The sequence below is a fragment of the Malaclemys terrapin genome, chromosome 2 (genome assembly GCF_027887155.1).
Source record: "Malaclemys terrapin pileata isolate rMalTer1 chromosome 2, rMalTer1.hap1, whole genome shotgun sequence".
Classification (NCBI taxonomy): domain Eukaryota; kingdom Metazoa; phylum Chordata; order Testudines; family Emydidae; genus Malaclemys; species Malaclemys terrapin.
The window spans coordinates 318,834-341,849 of record NC_071506.1 but is presented as its reverse complement, the minus strand read 5'-3'; the positions used below and the strand labels follow the sequence as shown (position 1 = coordinate 341,849).

The following is a 23,016-nucleotide window of genomic DNA, read 5'->3' as shown; positions in this document are numbered from 1 at the left end:
AAACCATAGAAATTGTAAGTAGGCAAGGAAATGTGTTAGGTTATCTTGAGTTTTAGCTTGTGAATTTTCCTATGCTACAGAGGTAGTTTTATTCCTGTTTTTGTAACTGTGAAGCTGAGCCAGAGTGGAATCCTCTGTGTTTTAAATCTTTTTATTTACCCTGTAAAGTTACCTTCCATTCTGATTTTGCAGGTGTGATTCTTTTACTTTTTTCTTTTTAAATAAGGTTCTTCTTTTAAGAACCTGATTTATTTTCAGTGTCCTGAAGACAGAGGGTCTGGTCTGTACTCGCATTGCTAATACAATTAGTTGGTATATTATTCTCAAGCCTCCCCAGGAAAGGGGGTGAAGGGGCTTGGAGGGATATTTTGGGGGGATAGGGATTCCAAGTGACCCTTCCCTGAAATTTCATGTAAATCACTTGGTGGTGGCAGCAATACCGTCCAAGGACAAGGAAAGGAATTTGTCCCTTGGGGAAGTTATTAACCTAAGCTGGTAGAATATAAACTTAGGGGGTCTTTCATGCAGGTCCCCACATCTGTACCCCACAGTTCAGAGTGTGTGTGGGGGGAACCCTGACAGGGAAGCTGGTGGTTTTGATACTCAAGAGACATGGCAGAGGTTTGAACTTGTGATTACAAGATAGCCCATTTATTGGATGTCTCTGTTACAGTGACAAAACAGTTAACAAAGCTGACATTTTAAAAGTCATTGTTAGGTTTCAGAGTCAAAGGCAGCCTTGATTGAATAGTGCAGTTCATACACCTGATTGGGCATCAAGAGAAGCATTTGCAGAAAACTTTACTTAGGGTGCAGGAATTTCTCAAACCCTACCCTGGACTGTTACGGGCCAGTGTTGGGGTGGTTGAGATGACAGTCTCATCCCTGGGCTTGAAAAGGATAAATATTCCGACAATCTTTTGGCCTTTCCCCCGAATTATAAGGGGAGAAGGCCGAAGGGCTGGAGGTGCCAGTCCCTCACCCCTAGGTATCTACAGCTAGATACTTATTTGGCCCTGGCCCTCATAACATTAGTATCTGAGAATGGTGGGAAATAGGGGTCTGGGGTAGAGGTACTCAGCCTTCTCCCTGGCTTCCCAGGCTGGGAGGGGATAGGGCTGATATGGGGTGTAGGAATATGCCATTCCCTTGGCCCCAGTCTGGGAGAGAATAGGTTTTGATTGGAAGAGGTGCCATTTCTCCATTGAAGATCATAGGGTTTACCATACCCACAAATTCTTACCTTTCATTCTGCAGTATCTGCTTGCTCAGAATTGCCTCTGCCAGTCCAGACTCTATTCCCTCCAACTGCCTCTTCACGGCATCAAACATGTTCACTTCCATCATGTCAAACACCACTGGCTTTCCATACCTAAGGACAGAGGTCTGAATGGTTGATCATATGTACTACAGGACAGTCCAAGGTCCTTGGTACAAAAGATAGACAAAACAATCTCTCTCTCTCTTAATAATGATGGGTCTCAAGCATTACATGCATGGGCAGCCTTCCCTTTAGCACAATGTGGGAAGGGAACTGGGGAGAAAAGGCCCCTCACTCAGCCAGCAGTCCCTTTCATGAATAAAGACCAGAAGTGCTAACTGTGAAGGAAGTGCAGCTACTGGAAGTGCAGAGTTGGCAGAGGGTATCAAAAAGCAACTCACTCCCTCACAGCCACAGGCACTACCAGCTAATGGTTTATTCATCCAGCTCACTACGCGCACTCTGAGATTATCAGGAACACCAACCTATGCTGTGTCCAAGCCTGTCATCCTGCCCTCCCATTCCTAGTACTCTGCCACCTACCGGAGGGCCCCCAGCAAGGCCAGTCGAATGGTCTCTATGTTCATATCATTTGGGTTCAGTGTATTCAAGTAATTTGTGTCTCGATACCGCAGGAAAGTTGCAGCCTGCCCAGATGAATCAATGATTAATGGCCATCTGTATGTGAAGATGAGACAGACACCCATCATTAGTGGGGACAGGGAACTAAGCATCTGAACTAGAGCTGAAAGACCTAATACCAAAACCCAGTACAACCAGCAAATATTCCCCCCACCTGCTGGAGAACTAGCAACAACCAGACACTTCCTCCAGCCCTCCATGTAGGATCCTGGTGTTACCCCGGAATTTGACATTCCTGCGTGTAGCCCAGAACCTGACAGTACTGCAGTAAGCAATTTTGTATGTTCAGCCACTGCCAGTTGAAAACCAAACATCACATAGCTAGGAATAATCTTAGGCCTTTGCGAGACAAGGTCAGACAGCTGCATACTTGCCGTTTGTTAATCAGAATGGGAAGATGGGACAGAAAGTTATGGAAGAAAATGAGTGACAAGCGACCTTGGTTTTAGGTGCCCCTGACATATTGTTAAGTTTCAGAGTAACAGCCGTGTTAGTCTGTATCCGCAAAAAGAAGAACATGCTCTAATAAATTTGTTAGTCTCTAAGGTGCCACAAATACTCCTGTTCTTCTTTTGACATATTGTTGTTATGGCTGGAAATATTAGAAATGTTTTGAGGTAATAAATAGTTTACTGATATTAGGAGAATTGGTGACCCAGTAGAGATTATGATGCTGACCCACTAGGGGAGTCACTATAAGTTATGTGCTTTGTTAGAGATAGCTATAAAAGATTAGGTAAAAATAAATACCCCTGAGCAGTCCAAGGGACTTTCCTTTGGACAAGGAGATGACATCTAAACTCCCTGTCAGCTGGACAGAAAGAGGGCCCCTGGAAGCCCGGCTGGTGGTCACTTGAAACCATCTCAGACTGTGGGTAACTATATCTGGGATGTCTTAAACCTATTGCGTGTGTGCGCTTAATATCTAATAAATAGTAGTTTTAGATAAGAGCACGCTTGCTTGTATCAATCATTTATCAGACGGAAGCGCTGTGTTCCCATTGATTTATTCCTGACACCGCCTGGAGAGAAACAGTTACGTTACCCCTGCTTTGGGTTCTGAGAAACCCCAGGTAACACTGGTGGCACCAAGGAGATGATCCCTCCTTAAAAATCTTCTTCTTATGTGATTCCTAGAAGTGAGTCTAAAATAAAGCCTCTCCATATGTCTCATCCCTCCTTTGGGTTTCCCTCTTCTCCATTTTTCTCTCTTTCTTTAGGTTGTAAGGTGATCAGGGAATACAATAATTTTGTGTCTTGTACCAAAGCTGAGCAGATTTCATGCATTTAACAAATAAATAATAGAATTATTAATACCAACAATAAAAGGGCCTTCTTCACCATGGGATATAATGGTACTAGTCCAACAGCCCACTACATCAGGGCTGCTTAATGGCAAGAGGCGTATCAATACGTTTAGGTCAGCCCCTTTGCGAAGGCTCTCTTCCTTGGTGTTGAGGGAGGCAGCATTATTGTGAAGACATTTCTGCTGGATACAAACATGACAGCAAGGGCAATATCTGTATGACCATTGTCTTTTCTAACTCACCGTCCATCTGAATGGATTTTGCCTCCCACATCCTTCAATAGCACATCATCAAGCTCTTGTACGGAGCACTTCACCCCTTGGAATTCATCCCCCACCCCTAGTAAAGGATAGAGAAAGCACTGAATAGCATTATCTATTCTACACAAAACACAGCAAGAACATTAATGTTGAAGCGGCGAACAGCAGAGGCTAACAGCGGGAGTTTGCCTGGGAGCTGTCCGAGAGGAGGTACGCTAAGTGCTGCATTAGGGGGGCTGTGTTGGTGAGTATCTGAGTGTCTGCTGCTGGGACAGTTGGTCAGTTTGACCGTGTGCTTGATTGCTTGCTTGTTTGTTTGAAAAGTGTGAATTGGGAGTGCTTTGTTCCAGCTGGGCCTTGAGTGGGCCTGACTGGTATATAAGGGCAGTCAGCAGCGAACCAGCTGAGCGGCGAACAGCAGAGGCTAACAGCGGGAGTTTGCCTGGGAGTTCGCCTAGGGTGAGCGCACTGAGGCTTTCATCTGCAGGTTTCTCCGAGTAGTTCCTGCAACAGTTGAGGAAGTTCTTAAGAGGACGGAGATATGGAAGGTGAGCGATCAGCTGTTGTAACCTGCACAGGTTGTGCCATGTTTGTCTTTCTTCCGCAGGACAGAAGCGACTTTGTCTGCACAAAGTGCAAGCTGGTCTCCATATTGGAGGAGAAGGTTCGAGGGCTGGAGAAACAAGTATCAACTCTGCGTTGCATAAGGGAAAATGAAGATTTCCTGGACAGACGTCAGGAGATGCTTCTACGGCCACAATGTTCTGAAGATTCAGAGCAGGCGCAGCAGGGACAGAAGGATTGTGAGGAGGTTTGGCAGCATGTGACCTCCAGAAGAAGAAAGAGGAGCGTCCATGCACCAGCAATGGAGATACAGGTGAGGAATCGTTTCCATGTTCTCTCTACAGGCTCTAATGCGGAGAGTGGACTAGATGGCCCATCTGAGGGAAGGGAGCAGAAGGAGACTCCACCGATTGGAAGGCAAAAGATGCACTGTCCTAGGGATGGGGGTTCCACGACCACCACTCCCAAGAGGAGGAGGAGGGTGGTGGTGGTCGGGGACTCCCTCCTCAGGGGGACTGAGTCATCTATCTGCCGCCCTGACCGGGAAAACCGAGAGGTCTGCTGCTTGCCAGGAGCTAGGATACACGATGTGACGGAGAGACTGCCGAGACTCATCAAGCCCTCGGATCGCTACCCCTTCCTGCTTCTCCACGTGGGCACCAATGATACTGCCAAGAATGACCTTGAGCGGATCACTGCAGACTACGTGGCTCTGGGAAGAAGGATAAAGGAGTTTGAGGCGCAAGTGGTGTTCTCGTCCATCCTCCCTGTGCAAGGAAAAGGCCGGGGTAGAGACCGTCGAATTGTGGAAGTCAACGAATGGCTACGCAGGTGGTGTCGGAGAGAAGGCTTTGGATTCTTCGACCATGGGATGGTGTTCCAAGAAGAAGGAGTGCTAGGCAGAGACGGGCTCCACCTAACGAAGAGAGGGAAGAGCATCTTCGCCAGCAGGCTGGCTAACCTAGTGAGGAGGGCTTTAAACTAGGTTCACCGGGGGAAGGAGACCAAAGCCCTGAGGTAAGTGGGGAAATGGGATCCTGGGAGGAAGCACAAGCAGGAGAGCGCAACAGGGGAGGACTCCTGTCTCATGCTGAGAAAGAGGGACGATCGTTGAGTTATCTTAAGTGCCTATACACAAATGCAAGAAGCCTGGGAAACAAGCAGGGAGAACTGGAAGTCCTGGCACAGTCAGGGAACTATGATGTGATTGGAATAACAGAGACTTGGTGGGATAACTCACATGACTGGAGTACGGTCATGGATGGATATAAACTGTTCAGGAAGGACAGGCAGGGCAGAAAAGGTGGGGGAGTTGCGTTGTATGTAAGAGAGGAGTATGACTGCTCAGAGCTCCGGTATGATACTGCAGAAAAACCTGAGAGTCTCTGGATAAAGTTGAGAAGTGTGAGCAACAAGGGTGATGTCGTGGTTGGAGTCTGCTATAGACCACCAGACCAGGGGGATGAGGTGGACGAGGCTTTCTTCTGGCAACTAGCAGAAGTTGCTAGATCGCAGGCCCTGGTTCTCATGGGAGATTTTAATCACCCTGATATCTGCTGGGAGAGCAATACAGCGGTGCACAGGCAATCCAGGAAATTGTTGGAAAGTGTAGGGGACAATTTCCTGGTGCAAGTGCTGGAGGAACCAACTAGGGGCAAAGCTTTTCTTGACCTGCTGCTCACAAACAGGGAAGAACTAGTAGGGGAAGCAAAAGTGGATGGGAACCTGGGAGGCAGTGACCATGAGATGGTCGAGTTCAGGATCCTGACACAAGGAAGAAAGGAGAGCAGCAGAATACGGACCCTGGACTTCAGAAAAGCAGACTTTGACTCCCTCAGGGAACAGATGGGCAGGATCCCCTGGGAGAATAACATAAAGGGCAAAGGGGTCCAGGAGAGCTGGCTGTATTTTAAAGAATCCTTATTGAGGTTGCAGGAACAAACCATCCCGATGTGTAGAAAGAATAGTAAATATGGCAGGCGACCAGCTTGGCTAAACAGTGAAATCCTTGCTGATCTTAAACGCAAAAAAGAGGCTTATAAGGAGTGGAAGATTGGACAAATGACCAGGGAGGAGTATAAAAATATTGCTCAGGCGTGCAGGAGTGAAATCAGGAAGGCCAAATCACACTTGGAGTTGCAGTTAGCAAGAGATGTTAAGAGTAACAAGAAGGGTTTCTTCAGGTATGTTAGCAACAAGAAGAAAATCAAGGAAAGTGTGGGCCCCTTACTGAATGAGGGAGGCAACCTAGTGACCGAGGATGTGGAAAAAGCTAATGTACTCAATGATTTTTTTGCCTCTGTCTTCACGCACAAGGTCAGCTCCCAGATTGCTGCACTGGGCAGTACAGCATGGGGAGAAGGTGACCAACCCTCTGTGGAGAAAGAAGTGGTTCGGGACTATTTAGAAAAACTGGACGTGCACAAGTCCATGGGGCCGGATGCGCTGCATCCGAGGGTGCTAAAGGAGTTGGCGGGTGAGATTGCAGAGCCATTAGCCATTATTTTTGAAAACTCATGGCGATCGGGGGAGGTCCCAGATGACTGGAAAAAGGCTAATGTAGTGCCCATCTTTAAAAAAGGGAAGAAGGAGGATCCGGGGAACTACAGGCCAGTCAGCCTCACCTCAGTCCCTGGAAAAATCATGGAGCAGGTCCTCAAGGAATCAATTATGAACCATTTAGAGGAGAGGAAAGTGATCAGGAACAGTCAGCATGGATTCACGAAGGGGAAGTCGTGCCTGACTAACCTAATTGCCTTCTATGATGAGATAACTGGCTCTGTGGATGAGGGGAAAGCAGTGGATGTGTTATTTCTTGACTTTAGCAAAGCTTTTGATACTGTCTCCCACAGTATTCTTGCCACCAAGTTAAAGAAGTATGGGCTGGATGAATGGACTGTAAGGTGGATAGAAAGCTGGCTAGATCGTCGGGCTCAACGGGTAGTGATCAATGGCTCCATGTCTAGTTGGCAGCCGGTTTCAAGTGGAGTGCCCCAAGGGTCGGTCCTGGGGCCGGTTTTGTTTAATATCTTTATTAATGATCTGGAGGATGGTGTGGACTGCACTCTCAGCAAGTTTGCAGATGACACTAAACTAGGAGGCGTGGTAGATACACTAGAGGGTAGGGATCGGATACAGAGGGACCTAGACAAATTAGAGGATTGGGCAGAAAAAAACCTGATGAGGTTCAACAAGGACAAGTGCAGAGTCCTGTACTTAGGACGGAAGAATCCCATGCACTGCTACAGACTAGGGACCGAATGGCTAGGTAGCAGTTCTGCTGAAAAGGACCTAGGGGTCACAGTGGATATGAAGCTGGATATGAGTCAACAGTGTGCTCTTGTTGCCAAGAAGGCTAACGGCATTTTGGGCTGTATAAGTAGGGGCATTGCCAGCAGATCGAGGAACGTGATCGTTCCCCTTTATTCGACATTGGTGAGGCCTCATCTGGAATACTGTGTCCAGTTTTGGTCCCCACACTACAAGAAGGATGTGGAAAAATTGGAAAGAGTCCAGCGGAGGGCAACAAAAATGATTAGGGGTCTGGAGCACATGACTTATGAGGAGAGGCTGAGAGAACTGGGATTGTTTAGTCTCCAGAAGAGAAGAATGAGGGGGGATTTGATAGCAGCCTTCAACTACCTGAAGGGGGGTTCCAAAGAGGATGGAGCTCGGCTGTTCTCAGGGGTGGCAGATGACAGAACAAGGAGCAATGGTCTCAAGTTGCAGTGGGGGAGGTCCAGGTTGGATATCAGGAAAAACTATTTCACTAGGAGGGTGGTGAAACACTGGAATGCGTTACCTAGGGAGGTGGTGGAGTCTCCTTCCTTGGAGGTTTTTAAGGCCCGGCTTGACAAAGCCCTGGCTGGGATGATTTAGCTGGGAATTGGTCCTGCTTTGAGCAGGGGGTTGGACTAGATGACCTCTTGAGGTCCCTTCCAACTCTGATATTCTATGATTCTATGATTCTATGAATGGTTAAGTACTTCCAAGGAAAGTGGCTCAAGGCCCTTCAGTAGAAACTATTATTGTTTTTTGTATTACCATGCTGCCACTTCCCTTGGAAGATGAGTCCATAGCCTAATAACACTCACAGTCAGGAAAATTTCCCAGATATTAACCTAACTTCTCCCTTTCTTAATTTCATTCTATTGCTCTAGGTATACCTACTTGGACTACTCTAAACATTTCCTCTTCCTCCTTGGTGTTTATGGCCTTTGGAGATTTGAATCTTCATAGACACATAGATTATAAAGCCAGAAAAGAACATTGGAATAATCTAATCTGACTTTCTGTATAATACAGGCCATGGAACATCAGTCAGTAACTCTTGCATAAAGGCCAGTAATTTCTGTTCCGCATGTAGATACTTATAGACTGTGATCAAATCCGCTATTTGGTTTCTCATACTGGGATTTAAGGGCCTACATTGGATATTTGAGCTCAAATACAAGATTTAAGCACCAAATGTAGGTGACAAGGTTTGAAAATATGCTTAGGACTATAAAAGACATAACAACAAAGTTGTATTGTATCCTCCACCCCAGACAAAGTCTCTCGTGGGCCAGAGGCTGCTCACAAGCAAGGTCTCTCCAGCAACACATCTGAGGTCAGATAGGGCAGAGCAGCACTGACTGCATTTCAGTTCCCTCTTAACCACCCATAGTAGTGAGATAGAACTCAACACTATCTGTCCACTGTCTCTACATTTACCATCATTTTTTCTAACAGTTTTAGCCTTAATAATTAATATAGTTAGTTTATGAAGTGTCTTGTACCCAGCTGGCAGGATCTTGGGGTTCTTTTTGTTCTGACTAGTGGCTCATTGTAGAGAAACTTTCCTACCTAGTTAAAAGATTTCAATCTCAGATTCGTGGAGCACGTGCACACCATGAGTAGGATCCATATGAACAAAGACTGAAAGAACTATAGATGCACCTGGGTCCTGATCAAGAACCTCCCTCTTCCCCCAATTTAACTCTATCAAGCAGTTCATGACCAAGGCCTAAACCTACCTTCCTGAGTCTGTTCTCGCAACCTGAGCCTGGCCAGGGACAGTTTCTCCTCTGCTTTCTCAGCAGCCAGACGTAGAGTCTCCACCAACTTCTCTGCATCACCAATTGCCTAAAGTAAGGAAATACATTAGGACAAGTTTCAGAATGGTAGTCGTGTTAGTCTGTATCAGCGAAAAGAACGAGGAGTCCTTGTGGCACCTTAGAGACTAACACATTTATTTGGGCATAAGCTTTCGTGGGCTAAAACCCACTTCATCGGATGCATGATAATAGCTCACCTTAATTGATGAGTCTCGTTATACTTGGTATGGCAACACCCATTTTTTTATGTTCTCTGTGTATATATATCTTCCTACTGTATTTTCCACTGTATGCATCCTATGAAGTGGGTTTTGGCCCATGAAAGCTTATGCCCAAATAAATGTGTTAGTCTCTAAGGTGCCACAAGTACTCCTCGTTCTTTTTGCATTAGGACAAGTTTTTCATAGATTTTAAGGCCAAATGGGACTATTGGATCATTTAATCTGAACTCTTGTATAAAACAGGCCATAGAATTTCATTCCAGTATCAATCTCACCAATACTGTATACAGAAATAAAATCACCACCCCACTTTTACTCACTACTTCCCTATACACCTAAGGATCGCATTAGACCCTTTTGCCACAGCATCACACTGGGAGCCCATGTTCAGTTGCTTGTCCACTATGACCCTTAAATCCTTTTCAGAGTCACTGATTTCGGGGATACAATCCCCCATTCTGTAATAGGGGCTGTTTTCTTTGTTTCTAGAGATATGACCTTCCATTTGTCTTTGTTATAACATTTTGTTTGAATGGGCCCAGTTTACCTAGCAATCCACTTCACTCCATATGATTATCCTGTCCTTGTCATTTTTTATCACTCTACTAATCTTTGTATCATCCACAAATCTAATCAGTATTATTGGTAGTCCATCTCTGGTGATGACGACGATATTGTCATAGTTCTTATATATGGCTACGCATATGACTCCGAATCCTGATGCACAGAGTCAACTGCACTGAGGGCATGGGAAGTCTGTATCTATGACGTTTGATTATGCAGCTCTGTGGTGCCTTTCACATGCAGCCTGGAGATAATTTCATGATTCTTCAGATTATCTTTGAAGTGCTTATACGGACAACCCTTCTTTCTTTTGCCCTGACTCAGCTCCCCAAACAAGATCTGTTTTGGGAGACAGTGGTCTTCCATTCTGATGACATGCCTGGTCCACTTAAGTTATGTTCTCAATAAAATTTCCTCAATGCTGGTTGTGTTTGCTCTCTCAAGGACTTTAATATTCCTGCCAGCAAATGCTCATTATTGAATGGAGGGAGCGCATGTGAAATTGCTCAAGCTGTTTAATGTGACGTCTATAAAGAGTCCACATCTCAGATTCATACAGGAGAGACATTAGAACCACTGCACTGTAGATCTTCAATTTGGTGGAGAAACAGATGTTGTGTTGGTTAAGAACTTCTGTTCGAAGTCGACCAAGGACCTGGCTGGCTTTACTAATTCTGGAGGAGATTTCCTTATCAAGGGAACCGACATTTGAGATGGTACTGCTCAAATACTTGAATTGATCCACATTTTTCAACTGTATGCCATGGATGAAGATGGCTGGCACTGGAGCATTGGAATGAGGTGCTGGCTGGAACAAGATTTCTGTCTTCCCGAGACTGATGGTGAGGCTTAAGAGCTAGGCTGCTTCAGAAAATCTATCAACAATGACCTGATGTCTATGAGCCATCAAGGCGCAGTCATCTGCAAAAAGTACCTCAAGAAGAAGCCTCTCCAGCATCTTGGTCTTAGCATTGAGTCTTCGAAGATCAAAGAGGGAGCCATCGAGTAGGTAGCAGATGTATATCCCTTGATCCAAGTCCCTTGTTGCATGGCTGAGAACACAAGCAAAGAACAAATTGAACAGCACTGGAGCAAGTACACAGCCTTGCTTCACTCCATTTGAGATTTCAAATGCATCGGAAAAGTCACCACTGGCGAGTACTTGCACTGTCATATGGTCATGGAACAGACGGATGATTTGTATGCACTTTCTTGGGCAGTCCAGTTTGTGTAGAATAGCCCATAGGCCCATAGACCCTCTCTGTTGACCGTATCAAAAGCTTTGGTCAAATCTATGAAAACTGCATACAGATCCATGTTCTGCTCTAGACATTTTTCCTGGACCTGCCTTACAAAAAAGATTATGTCCATAGTACTATGACCTGGTCTGAAACCACACTGCGCTTCTGGCAGATTCTCCTCAGATATGTTTGCAATGAGTCTGTTCAGTAGAATGAGAGCTAAATCTGTGCTGGGGCCAAAGAAAAGGGAACACTAGGATTGGTTCGATGAGAACAACAAGGACATCTCCAAACTCCTGTGACAAGCAGAAAGCATTTGTTGAATGGCAGAATGAATTCACTTCCATCTCAAAGAAAGATAGGTTTAAGTACCTACAGAGCAAGGCCCAGTCTGAACTAAGCAGAATGCAGGATGAGTGATGAGAGAGGAAAGCTGCAGAAGTCCAGCAGTACACAGATACAAACAACGCAAAGATGTTCTTTGACTCGCTCAAAGCAGTCTACGGACCATCTAAATCTGGCACAGCCTCCTTAAAGTCGACAGATGGCACAACCCTCATCAAAGACAAGGAGGGAATCATACAGAGATGGGCTGAATACTTCAGTACTCTATTCAATAGACCATCCACAGTCGATCGGTGTGTCCTTGACCGTTTATCTGAGAAACCTATCAGAGAGGATCTCGATCTCCCTCTATCGGTTGAGGACGTTATAAAAGCCATCAAACAACTGAACTCTGGCAAAGCATCTGGAAAGGATGGTATCCCAGCAGAACTGTATAAAGGAGCAGGCCCAAAGGCTATCAAGACATTTCATGACATCCTGAGTAGCATTTGGGAAGAAGAAGAAATGCCACAAGACATTGGCCAAAGATGCTATTATTGTATCACTGTTCAAAAACAAAGGCAGCAAAGCCGACTGCGGAAACTACAGAGGCACTACTCTCCTCTGTACAGCAGGCAAAATATTAGCTCACATTCTACTGAAATCAGTAGTGATTTTACAATTACTTCCAGATCATTGTCAAAAATACTGAATAGCATCAGGCCTAGTGCTAATCCCTGCAGAACCTGCTAAAACACTCCCATTCAATGATGATTCCTCACTGAAAACTACTTTTTGCGATCTGTCAGTTACCCAGTTCTTAATTCATGTGTGCTTTATTGATATTGTATAGGGCCTAAGTATATTACATCTATGTATTTATGTTTATCAACCAACATTTTAACCTCCAATTAAATGATATTAGGTTTTTCTGACAAGACCTAACTTGTTTGCCCTTTTAGAATATTGACACAATACAGGCACTCCTTCAGTCTTATAGAATTTCTCCAGTATTACAACTAGTGGAGGGTGTGCCTGTACTGCACTGTACCCCCAATTAAGAATCATAGCCCTGGTCTACACTACAAGTTTAGGTCGAATTTAGCAGTATTAGATCGATTTAACCCTGCACCCGTTCACACGACGAAGCCATTTTTGTCAACTTAAAGGGCTCTTAAAATCGATTACGGTATTCCTCCCCGACGAGGGGATTAGCGCTGAAATCGACCTTGCTGGGTCGAATTTGGGGTAGTGTGGATGCATTTCGATGGTATTGGCCTCCGGGAGCTATCCCAGAGTGCTCCACTGTGACCGCTCTGGACAGTACTCTCAACTCCGATGCACTGGCCAGGTAGACAGGAAAAGCCCCGCGAACTTTTGAATTTCATTTCCTGTTTGGCCAGCGTGGTGAGCTGATCAGCACAGGTGACCATGCAGTCCCAGAATTGCAAAAAAGCTCCAGCATGGACTAAACGGGAGGTATTGGATCTGATCACTGTATGGGGAGACGAATCCGTGCTATCCAAACTCGGTTCCAAAAGACGAAATGCTGGAATATTTTAAAAAATCTCCAAGGGCATGAAGGACAGAGGTTATAACAGGGACCTGCAGTAGTGCCGCGTGAAACTTAAGGAGCTCAAGTAAGCTTACCAAAGAACCAGAGAGGCAAACGGCCGCTCCGGGTCACAGCCCCAGACATGCCACTTCTATGATGAGCTGCATGCCATTCTAGGGGGTGCTCCTACAACTACCCCAGCCCTGTGCGTGGACTCCATCAATGGATTCTCATGCAACAGGGATGCGGATTTTGGGGACGAGGAGGAGGACATTGAAGATAGCGCACAGCATGCAAGCGGAGAAAACATTTTCCCTGACAGCCAGGAACTGTTTATCACCCTGGACCCAGTACCCTCCCAACCCACCCAAGGTGGGCTCATGGACCTTGAAGGCGCAGAAGGGACCTCTGGTGAGTGTACCTTTGTAAATATTGTACATGGTTTAAAAGCAAGTGTGTTTAATGATTAATTTGCCTTGAAGACTTGGGATGCATTCGCTTCCAGTACAGCTACTGGAAAAGTCTGTAAATGTATATGGGGATGGAGCGTAAATCCTCCAGGGACATCTCAATGAAGCTCTACTGGGTTTATTCCCAAAGCCTTTGCAAAAGGTTTCTGGGGAGGGCTGCCTTATTCCGTACGCCATGGTAGGACACTTTACCACGCCAGGCCAATAGCACATAGTCTGGAATCATTGCATAACAAAGCATAAAGAAGAACAGGAGTACTTGTGGCACCTTAGAGACTAACAAATTTATTAGAGCATAAGCTTTCGTGGACTACAGCCCACTTCTTCGGATGCATATAAAATGGAACATATAATGAGGAGATATATATACACACATACAGAGAGCATAAACAGGTGGGAGTTGTCTTACCAACTCTGAGAGGCCAATTAATTAAGAGAAAAAAAACTTTTGAAGTGATAATCAAGCTAGCCGAGTACAGACAGTGTGATAAGAAGTGTGAGAGTACTTACAAGGGGAGATAGAGTCAACGTTTGTAATGGCTCAGCCATTCCCAGTCCTTATTCAAACCGGAGTTGATTGTGTCTAGTTTGCATATCAATTCTAGCTCTGCAGTCTCTCTTTGGAGTCTGTTTTTGAAGTTTTTCTGTTGTAATATAACCACCCGCAGGTCTGTCACTGAATGACCAGACAGGTTAAAGTGTTCTCCCACTGGTTTTTGAGTATTTTGATTCCTGATGTCAGATTTGTGTCCATTAATTCTTTTGAGTAGAGACTGTCCGGTTTGGCCAATGTACATGGCAGAGGGGCATTGCTGGCACATGATGGCATATATCACATTGGTAGATGTGCAGGTGAACGAGCCCCTGATGGTATGGCTGATGTGATTAGGTCCTATGATGATGTCACTTGAATAGATATGTGGACAGAGTTGGCATCGGGGTTTGTTACAAGGATAGGTTCCTGGGTTAGTGGTTTTGTTCAGTGATGTGTGGTTGCTGGTGAGTATTTGCTTTAGGTTGGGGGGTTGTCTGTAAGCGAGGACAGGTCTGTCTCCCAAGATCTGTGAGAGTAAAGGATCATCTTTCAGGATAGGTTGTAGATCTCTGATGATGCGCTGGAGAGGTTTTAGTTGGGGGCTGATGTGTTCACCTGCACATCTACCAATGTGATATATGCCATCATGTGCCAGCAATGCCCCTCTGCCATGTACATTGGCCAAACCGGACAGTCTCTACGCAAAAGAATTAATGGACACAAATCTGACATCAGGAATCAAAATACTCAAAAACCAGTGGGAGAACACTTTAACCTGTCTGGTCATTCAGTGACAGACCTGCGGGTGGCTATATTACAACAGAAAAACTTCAAAAACAGACTCCAAAGAGAGACTGCAGAGCTAGAATTGATATGCAAACTAGACACAATCAACTCCGGTTTGAATAAGGACTGGGAATGGCTGAGCCATTACAAACGTTGACTCTATCTCCCCTTGTAAGTACTCTCACACTTCTTATCACACTGTCTGTACTCGGCTAGCTTGATTATCACTTCAAAAGTTTTTTTTCTCTTAATTAATTGGCCTCTCAGAGTTGGTAAGACAACTCCCACCTGTTTATGCTCTCTGTCTGTGTGTATATATATCTCCTCATTATATGTTCCATTCTATATGCATCCGAAGAAGTGGGCTGTAGTCCACGAAAGCTTATGCTCTAATAAATTTGTTAGTCTCTAAGGTGCCACAAGTACTCCTGTTCTTCTTTTTGCGGATACAGACTAACACGGCTGTTACTCTGAAACATAACAAAGCATGGCAGTGTATGGTCCAGGTATTTGCTGATATTCAAGCAACATCCATTCTTTATCTCTCTGTGTTATCCTCAGGAAAGAGATATCATTCATGGTCATCTGGTTGAAATAGGGGAATTTTATTAAGGGGATATTCAGAGGTGGCTGTTCCTCCTGGGCTGTTTGCCTACGGCTGAACAGAAATCATCCCCGCTATGAGCCACGCAGTGGGGGAAGGGGTGAAGCGATCATCCCAGAGAATAGGGTGGGGGGGGGTTAGTTGGGTTTGTGCTGCACATTAACCCGAAAACCGCAGCCCCTCCTTTTAAATGGCCAACCCAACGGGTGCTTGGTATGGGACATGAGGGTGCTGCTGTTTGAAACCATTCCCACATATTATGAAGGTTAAAGAAGCCAAAAGACTGTGGCTTACCATGTCTGCCTGCAAGCTGAATTCTGTTGCCTGCCGGCCCTGCGTTTGTGATCTCTCACACCAAACCGGCAGGCCCTCAATACAAGAGGCAAAATGCAACCTTGTAAAGAAAGCACACGTGCTATGTAATGTTAACAGCTTGGTTCACCGTGAAAGAGTCTACCCATTGTTCTCTAAAATGTATCTTTTTAAATACTAGTCTCCCTTTTTTTCCCCCCACAGCTGCAAATGTTTCAACGCTCCCCATATCATCTCCGTCCCAGAGGCTAGCGAAGATTAGAAGGCGGAAAAAAACACACTCGCGATGAAATGTTCTCTGAGCTCATGCAGTCCTCCCACACTGAAAGAGCCCAGCAGAATGCGTGGAGGCAAACAATGTCAGAGTGCAGGAAAGCACAAAATGAACGCAAGGACAGGTGGTGTCAGCGTGATGAAAGGAGGCAGGAAGCAATGCTCAGGCTACTGGAGGATCAAACTGATATTCTCTGGCGTATTGCTGAGGTGCAGGAAAGGCAGCAGGAGCACAGACCGCCGCTGCAACCTCTGTGTAACCAACCTGCCTCCACCCCAAGTTCCATATCCTCCTCACCCAGACACCCAAACACTCCACCCCAGAGGACTGTCCAAGCAACAGAAGGCTGGCATTCAATGAGTTTTGAAGTGCAGTGTGGCCTTGTCCTTCCCTCCTCCCCCACCCCTCCCAAACTACCTTGGCAGTTATCCCCCCATTTGTGTGACGAAGTAATAAAGAATGCATGAATTTGAAACAATAATGACTTTATTGCCTCTGCAAGTGGTGATCAAAGGGGGGAGGGGAGGGCGGTTGGCTTACAGGGAAGCAGAGTGAACCAAGGGGGCAGGTTTTCATCAAGGATAAAGAAACAGAACTTTCACCCCGTAGCCTGGCCAGTCATGAAATTGGTTTTCAAAGCTTCTCTGATGCGCAGCGCACCCTGCTGTGCTCTTCTAATCGCCCTGGTGTCTGGCTGTGCGTAATCAAGCGATTTGCCTCAACCTCCCACCCCGCCATAAACATCTTCCCCTTACTCTCACAGATATTGTGGAGCACACAGCAAGCAGTAATAACGATAGGAATATTGGTTTCGCCGAGGTCTAACCGAGTCAGTAAACTGCACCAGCGTGCTTTTAAATGTCCAAATGTGCATCTACCACTATTCTGCACTTGCTCAGTCTATAGTTGAACAGCTCTTGACTACTGTCCAGGATGCCTGTGAATGGCTTCATGAGCCATGGCATTAAGGGGTAGGTAGGGTCCCCAAGGATAACTATAGGCATTTCAACATCCCCAACGGTTATTTTCTGGTCTGGAAAGTAAGTCCCTTCCTGCAGCAGTTCACACAGAACAGAGTTTCTAAAGTTGCAAGCGTCATGTACCTTTCCTGGCCATCCCACGTTGATGTTGGTGAAACGTCCCTTGTGATCCACCAGTTTTTGCAGCACCATTGAAAAGTACCTCTTGCGGTTTATGTACTGGCTGCCTTGGTGCTCCGGTCCCAAGATAGGGATATGCGTTCTGTCTATCGCCCCACCACAGTTAGGGAATCCCATTGCAGCAAAGCCATCCACTATGACCTGCACATTTCCCAGAGTCACTACCCTTGATAGCAGCAGCTCAGTGATCGCATAGGCTACTTGGATCACAGCAGCCCCCACAGTAGATTTGCCCACTTCAAATTGATTCCCAATTGACTCGTAGCTGTCTGGCGTTGCAAGCTTCCAGAGGGCTATCGCCATTCGCTTCTCAACTGTGAGGGCTGCTCTCATCTTGGTATTCTTGCGCTTGAGAGCAGGGGAAAGCAAATCACAAAGTTCCATGAAAGTGCCCTTACGCATGCAAAAGTTTCGCAGCCACTGGGAATCAGCCCAGACCTGCAACACTATGTGGTCCCACCAGTCTGTGCTTGTTTCCTGGGCCCAGAATCGGCATTCCCCGGCATGAACCTGCCCCATTACCACCATGATGTCCAAATTGCCAGGGCCCATGCTTTAAGAGAAGTCTGTGTCCATGTCCTCATCACTCTCGTCACCGCACTGCCGTCGCCTCCTTGCCTCCTTTTGCAGGTTCTGGTGCTGCATACACTGCAGGATAATGCACGTGGTGTTTACAGTGCTCGTAACTGCCGCTGCGATCTGAGCGGGCTCCATGCTTGCCGTGGTATGGCGTCTGCGCGGAAAAAAGGTGCAAAACGATTCTCAGCCGTTGCTCTCAGTGAAGGAGGGGCAACTGATGACGTGGCTTACAGGGTTGGCTTACAGGGAATTAAAATCAACAAAGGGGGTGGGTTTTCATCAAGGAGAAACACACACAACTGTCACACCGAAGCCTGGTCAGTCATGAAACTGGTTTTCAAAGCCTCTGTGATGCGCAGCGCGCCTTGCTGTGCTCTTCTAATCACAAACAACCTAGTCAACAAACAGCGCCAGCGAGCTTTTAAACGTCCAAAGGCACATTCTACCACGATTCTGCACTTGCTCAGCTTATAGTTGAACTGCTCCTTACTACTGTCCAGGCTTCATGAGCCATGGGAGCAAGGGTAGGCTGGGGTAAGTGCGACCGCGCGGTGCTGCCGGCTGGGAGAGCAGCCTGAGGCAAAAGCCTCCAGCTCACATGAGGCAGGACTGAATTTCCATTAGTTGAAACTTAAAAAAGAGAATGACCTGGAGTCACTCCCATTTATGTCCAGGTGCCCCCAACCGACTTCACCGAGGCCAGCCAGGAGCACCCATGTCTGCCCAGGTGCCCCTGACCGACCTCACCGAGGTTGGCCAGGCGCAACCAGGAGACAGCAGCAGATGGTACAATACAGCTGCTAACCGTCTTTGCTAACTTGCAAAGGGAAGGAGCTGCTGCTGTGTAGCAATGCAGTACCGCATCTGTCAGCAGCACCCAAGATACGTAAGGTGACAGTGAGCTGAGTGGGCTCCATGCTTGCCGTGGTATGGCATCTGCACGGGTAACCCAGGAGAAAAGGTGAGAAACGATTTTTTGAAGTTGCTTTCACGGAGGGAGGAAGGGGGGCCCGACATATACCAGAACCACCCACGACAATGTTTTTGCCCCATCAGGCATTGGGAGCTCAACTCAGAATTCCAATGGGCGGCGGAGACTGCGGGAACTGTGGGATAGCTACCACATTGCAACGCTCCGAAAATTGATGCTAGCCTCGGTACTGTGGACGCACTTCGCCGACTTAATGCACTTAGTGGGGACACACACAATCGACTGTATCAAATCAATTTCTAAAAAATCGACTTCTATTAAATCAACTTAATTTCATAGGGTAGACATACCCATAGATTCATAGAGTTTAAGCCCAGAAGGAACCACCAAATTATCTACAGTAGAACCTCAGAGTTACAAACACCTTGGGAATGGAGGTTGTGCATAACTCTGAAATGTTTGTAACTATGAACAAAACTTTTTGGTTGTTCTTTCAAAAGTTTATAACTGAACATTGATTTAATACAGCTTTAAAACTTTACTATGCCATAAAATGCTGCTTTTAACCATCTTAATTTAATTTAAATGCATCAAGTACAGAAAGTTTCCTTACCTTGTCAAATCTTTTTTTAAACTTTCCCTTTATTTTTTAGCAGTTTATGTTTAACACAGTACTGTACTGTATTTGACTTTTTTTTGTGTGTCTCTGCTGCTGCCTGATTGCCTGCTTTCGGTTCCAAATGAGGAGTGTGGTTGACCAGTAAGTCATAACTCGGGTGTTTGTAACTGAGGTTGTACTGTAGACTGATCTGTATGTCACAGGTCACCAACACCACAAGAATGAATTGAAAGAGATTCCCTATCTGAACTACTAAGTGGGTGGATCTCGGAAGGTCCTCCCTGACTATTAAACTATTACACTTGGGATAGTGAAAAACTCTTTGATGTCTCCAAAGCATTTGGATGCCATCTCTCCCTCTGACTCACACACAAAGGTCAAAAATCTTTTCTCACCCTACAATAACTTTGTTTATGATAGGGTTGCTTCAACTACCCCAGAGCTGCTTGGGGTAGTTAATTTGCTATAATAGCTGCAGAAAAGGAGACTGAATTATCTGCTGCAATACTTGAGATGTGTTGTGAATACTGCAGAAGAACAGGTTCATTTGTCTTATTCTGTAGGTGTTTCATTAGAGTATGAACTTAGGGACTGCAATTTTTATCCTCACAAAGGTCATAAGTTTTTGTTTAAACATTGGTTAGATTTTCTCTATACCATTTCTCTGTGAAAATGCCATTCTGGATAGCCCAGAAAATAACTGATATAGAGGTTTAATGACGATCTCCTGTAAGTCACATTATTACGGGTGGTCCCATCTGCATTTCCATTCTAACAATAGTGTCAAGAGGTTGGTGCTTTCCATTTTTTTCACACCACTACCTTGTCTGTATGTTCCCAAGCCTCATTTACATTCAGGAAGACCGGAATCACACTTTGCACATTCAGAGAACTGTGCCATTAAGCTCTATGGGACTAAAACTTTTCTGCAAGTGTCCCATTATGAGGCTGAGACCAGGAAGTCAGTCCATCCTGCTCCAAAGATTGTCCAAGCATATCTGACCACATATCACAATTATGATAATGTGGCAGGGGTTCAACCCCATGTAACTGTCAGAATTCTCAGCCATGACAAAGGGAGCTTTCATAATCTTTACACTATGTTGTGTGACTGCTACTTTATGTGTTTTAGCAAAAATGTTTCCCTGATTGTGAGACTAGGTGCATGAGGTAATATCTTTTCCTGGACCACCTTCTGTTGGTGAGAGAGACTAGCTTTTGAGCTTCCTCACCAACAGAAGTTGGTCTAGTGAAAGCTATTACCTCACTTACCTTGTCTCTCTTGTATCTTGGAACCAACATGGCTACAACAATCCCTGATTGTGACTTAGTTTTGGGAAAGTGAGAGGTGAAGTCACTTTTGATTCACTCTTGACATGGCATCCAGAACTAATGCTCACTTGTCAGCTCTGCTGTCCTTGTTCATTTAGAACTCTTCAGCCCACCTTCCTATGGGGTTGTCCTGCTCAATGAACTCACACAAGTAGGAATATGCAGCTCCCACTTGAAGAAATTAAGGTTACTTATGGGACAGAAGGGCCTGGAAGCCTCACCTGCAGGGTCAGCTCTGCATTGACCATCTGCTTTCTCTGACACTTGTCATGCTCCGTGATTCTCCTGTTCAGTTCACAGTAGGCCTGCTGCAGCTGCATGGGAGGAAAAAGGAGGAAACAGATGGAAAAATGAGGATGCCCCACAACACAACTTTATTTTAGGTGGGGAGGAAAGCAGAATCCTTTGTCACAACAGTAAGGCTTAAATTCCATGTCCCTATGCTCTAGATGAGGCTGCAACTTTCCTGTCACACAGAGGGGATAAATTCTACCCTACTGTTCTCAGGAGGGACAGTAAACCCCTGATCTGGATCAGATGGGGGGGAGGGATAGCTCAGTGGTTTGAGCATTGGCCTGCTAAACCTAGGGTTGTGAGTTCAATCCTTGAGGGGGCCACTTGGGGATCTTGGGCAAAATCAGTACTTGGTCCTGCTAGTGAAGGCAGGGGGCTGGACTCAATGACCTTTCAAGGTCCCTTCCAGTTCTAGGAGATGGGATATCTCCATTAATTATAATTATTATAAGATGTTGGGACCAGTTGGCTGACTGTATAAAAAGGTCAAAGGGGACTGACCAGCAGCTAGGGCAAGCTGGTTGGCAGTCTCTATGCAAGTGCAACTGAGCAGCATGAATATCTGTCCCAGGCATGCACCGTGAGGAGTACAGAACATATATCATCAACTCTCTCTTGGAGAGAGAGTAGCAGGAATTGCATTTTCTCCATGCAGGTACAAACCAGTCTTGCACAAATTACACCAATTAGCAAGTGCTGCCCCTCTCTTTAAGACTAGAAGGGCTGACAACTGTAAGTCCAGAGATCAACATCTAAACACATACCAATTCCAACTAAGTCCCTTCAGGGATCAGCTGAGCAGGAAAGTTGGGCACTGAAGAAGAAGTATGGCCACTGCAGGGAAAGGCTGGAAATGGGGGAACAATGATACCTTGGGGGCTGTTTAATAGTTTCTAAAAGGAGCAGGCCTGACCTCCTTGTTACATCTCTCTTGCGTTTTAGCCAGCTGCTCCACCTCCTCGTTCATTCTATGGGAAAGAATAACACAGTTCAGTCTCTGAGTCCCTCTCAGTGGGGAGGGGCATGGCAGCACTGCAGTTTCTGGACCCCCTTCTCTGATTCTAAAAGATGTCCTGATCAGACAAGGTGAGGAAAAGGAACCAAATGACATCACCTGCTGCAATGGGACAAACTCTTGGGCAACATCTGGGACATAAACTTGAGGTTCCTTCTTTTATCCCTTCTTATCTTACTATTCTGCCTCTTTCTTAGCTTCTTTTGCCTTTTGTCTCATAAAGTCCAAGTTCTCAAACTGTAACCCATTCAAAAGGTAAAAAACCCTTTCAGTAGAACAGTGTTTGTGACTGCTGTACCTAACTATCTTCCCTTTCCTGGCTAGGGCTGGGGTGCAGGTCTCACCGGTGAGTCTCAGCTTCTTTCTGCTTCTTTTCCAGCAAGGCTCTTCTTTGCTGTTCTGCCTCCATCTTCTGTAGCATCAACTCGGTCAGGCTGATGTCCCAGGAGTGCAGAATGGCAACCAAGCTGTCCAAAGAAGCAATCTTATTGGAAAAAAACACAAACACCATTACATCAACCTCAGCCTAGATCAATCCACACAAGCGGTCCATTTCCTGGACAGTACTGTACTAATAAGCGATGGTCACATAAATACCACCCTATACCGGAAACCTACTGACCGCTACACTTACCTACATGCCTCCAGCTTCCATCCAGGACACACCACACGATCCATTGTCTACAGCCAAGCTCTAAGATATAACCGCATTTGCTCCAATCCCTCAGATAGAGACAAGCACCTACAAGATCTCTATCAAGCATTCTTAAAACGACAATACCCACCTGCTGAAGTGAAAAAACAGATTGACAGAGCCAGACGAGTACCCAGAAGTCACCTCCTACAAGACAGGCCCAACAAAGAAAATAACAGAACACCACTAGCTGTCACCTTCAGCCCTCAACTAAAACCTCTCCAGCGCATCATCAGAGATCTACAACCTATCCTGAAAGATGATCCTTTACTCTCACAGATCTTGGGAGACAGACCTGTCCTCGCTTACAGACAATCCCCCAACCTAAAGCAAATACTCACCAGCAACCACACATCACTGAACAAAAACACTGACC

The 23,016-nt window shown here is 45.8% G+C and overlaps 1 protein-coding gene across 1 annotated transcript in view; it reads right to left on the bottom strand.

Annotated features, from left to right (window-relative positions):
- IQANK1 (IQ motif and ankyrin repeat containing 1) overlaps positions 1-23,016 on the bottom strand; it is a 121,316-nt gene that overhangs the window by 21,742 nt on the left and 76,558 nt on the right. The window contains exons 8-14 of the mRNA XM_054017266.1: positions 22,291-22,430; positions 21,845-21,899; positions 20,859-20,951; positions 9,050-9,158; positions 3,453-3,549; positions 1,805-1,939; positions 1,244-1,372 (exon numbers count right to left, since the gene is read on the bottom strand). Coding sequence (XP_053873241.1) covers positions 1,244-1,372; positions 1,805-1,939; positions 3,453-3,549; positions 9,050-9,158; positions 20,859-20,951; positions 21,845-21,899; positions 22,291-22,430 — 758 coding nt within the window. The remainder of the gene's footprint in view (positions 1-1,243; positions 1,373-1,804; positions 1,940-3,452; positions 3,550-9,049; positions 9,159-20,858; positions 20,952-21,844; positions 21,900-22,290; positions 22,431-23,016) is intronic.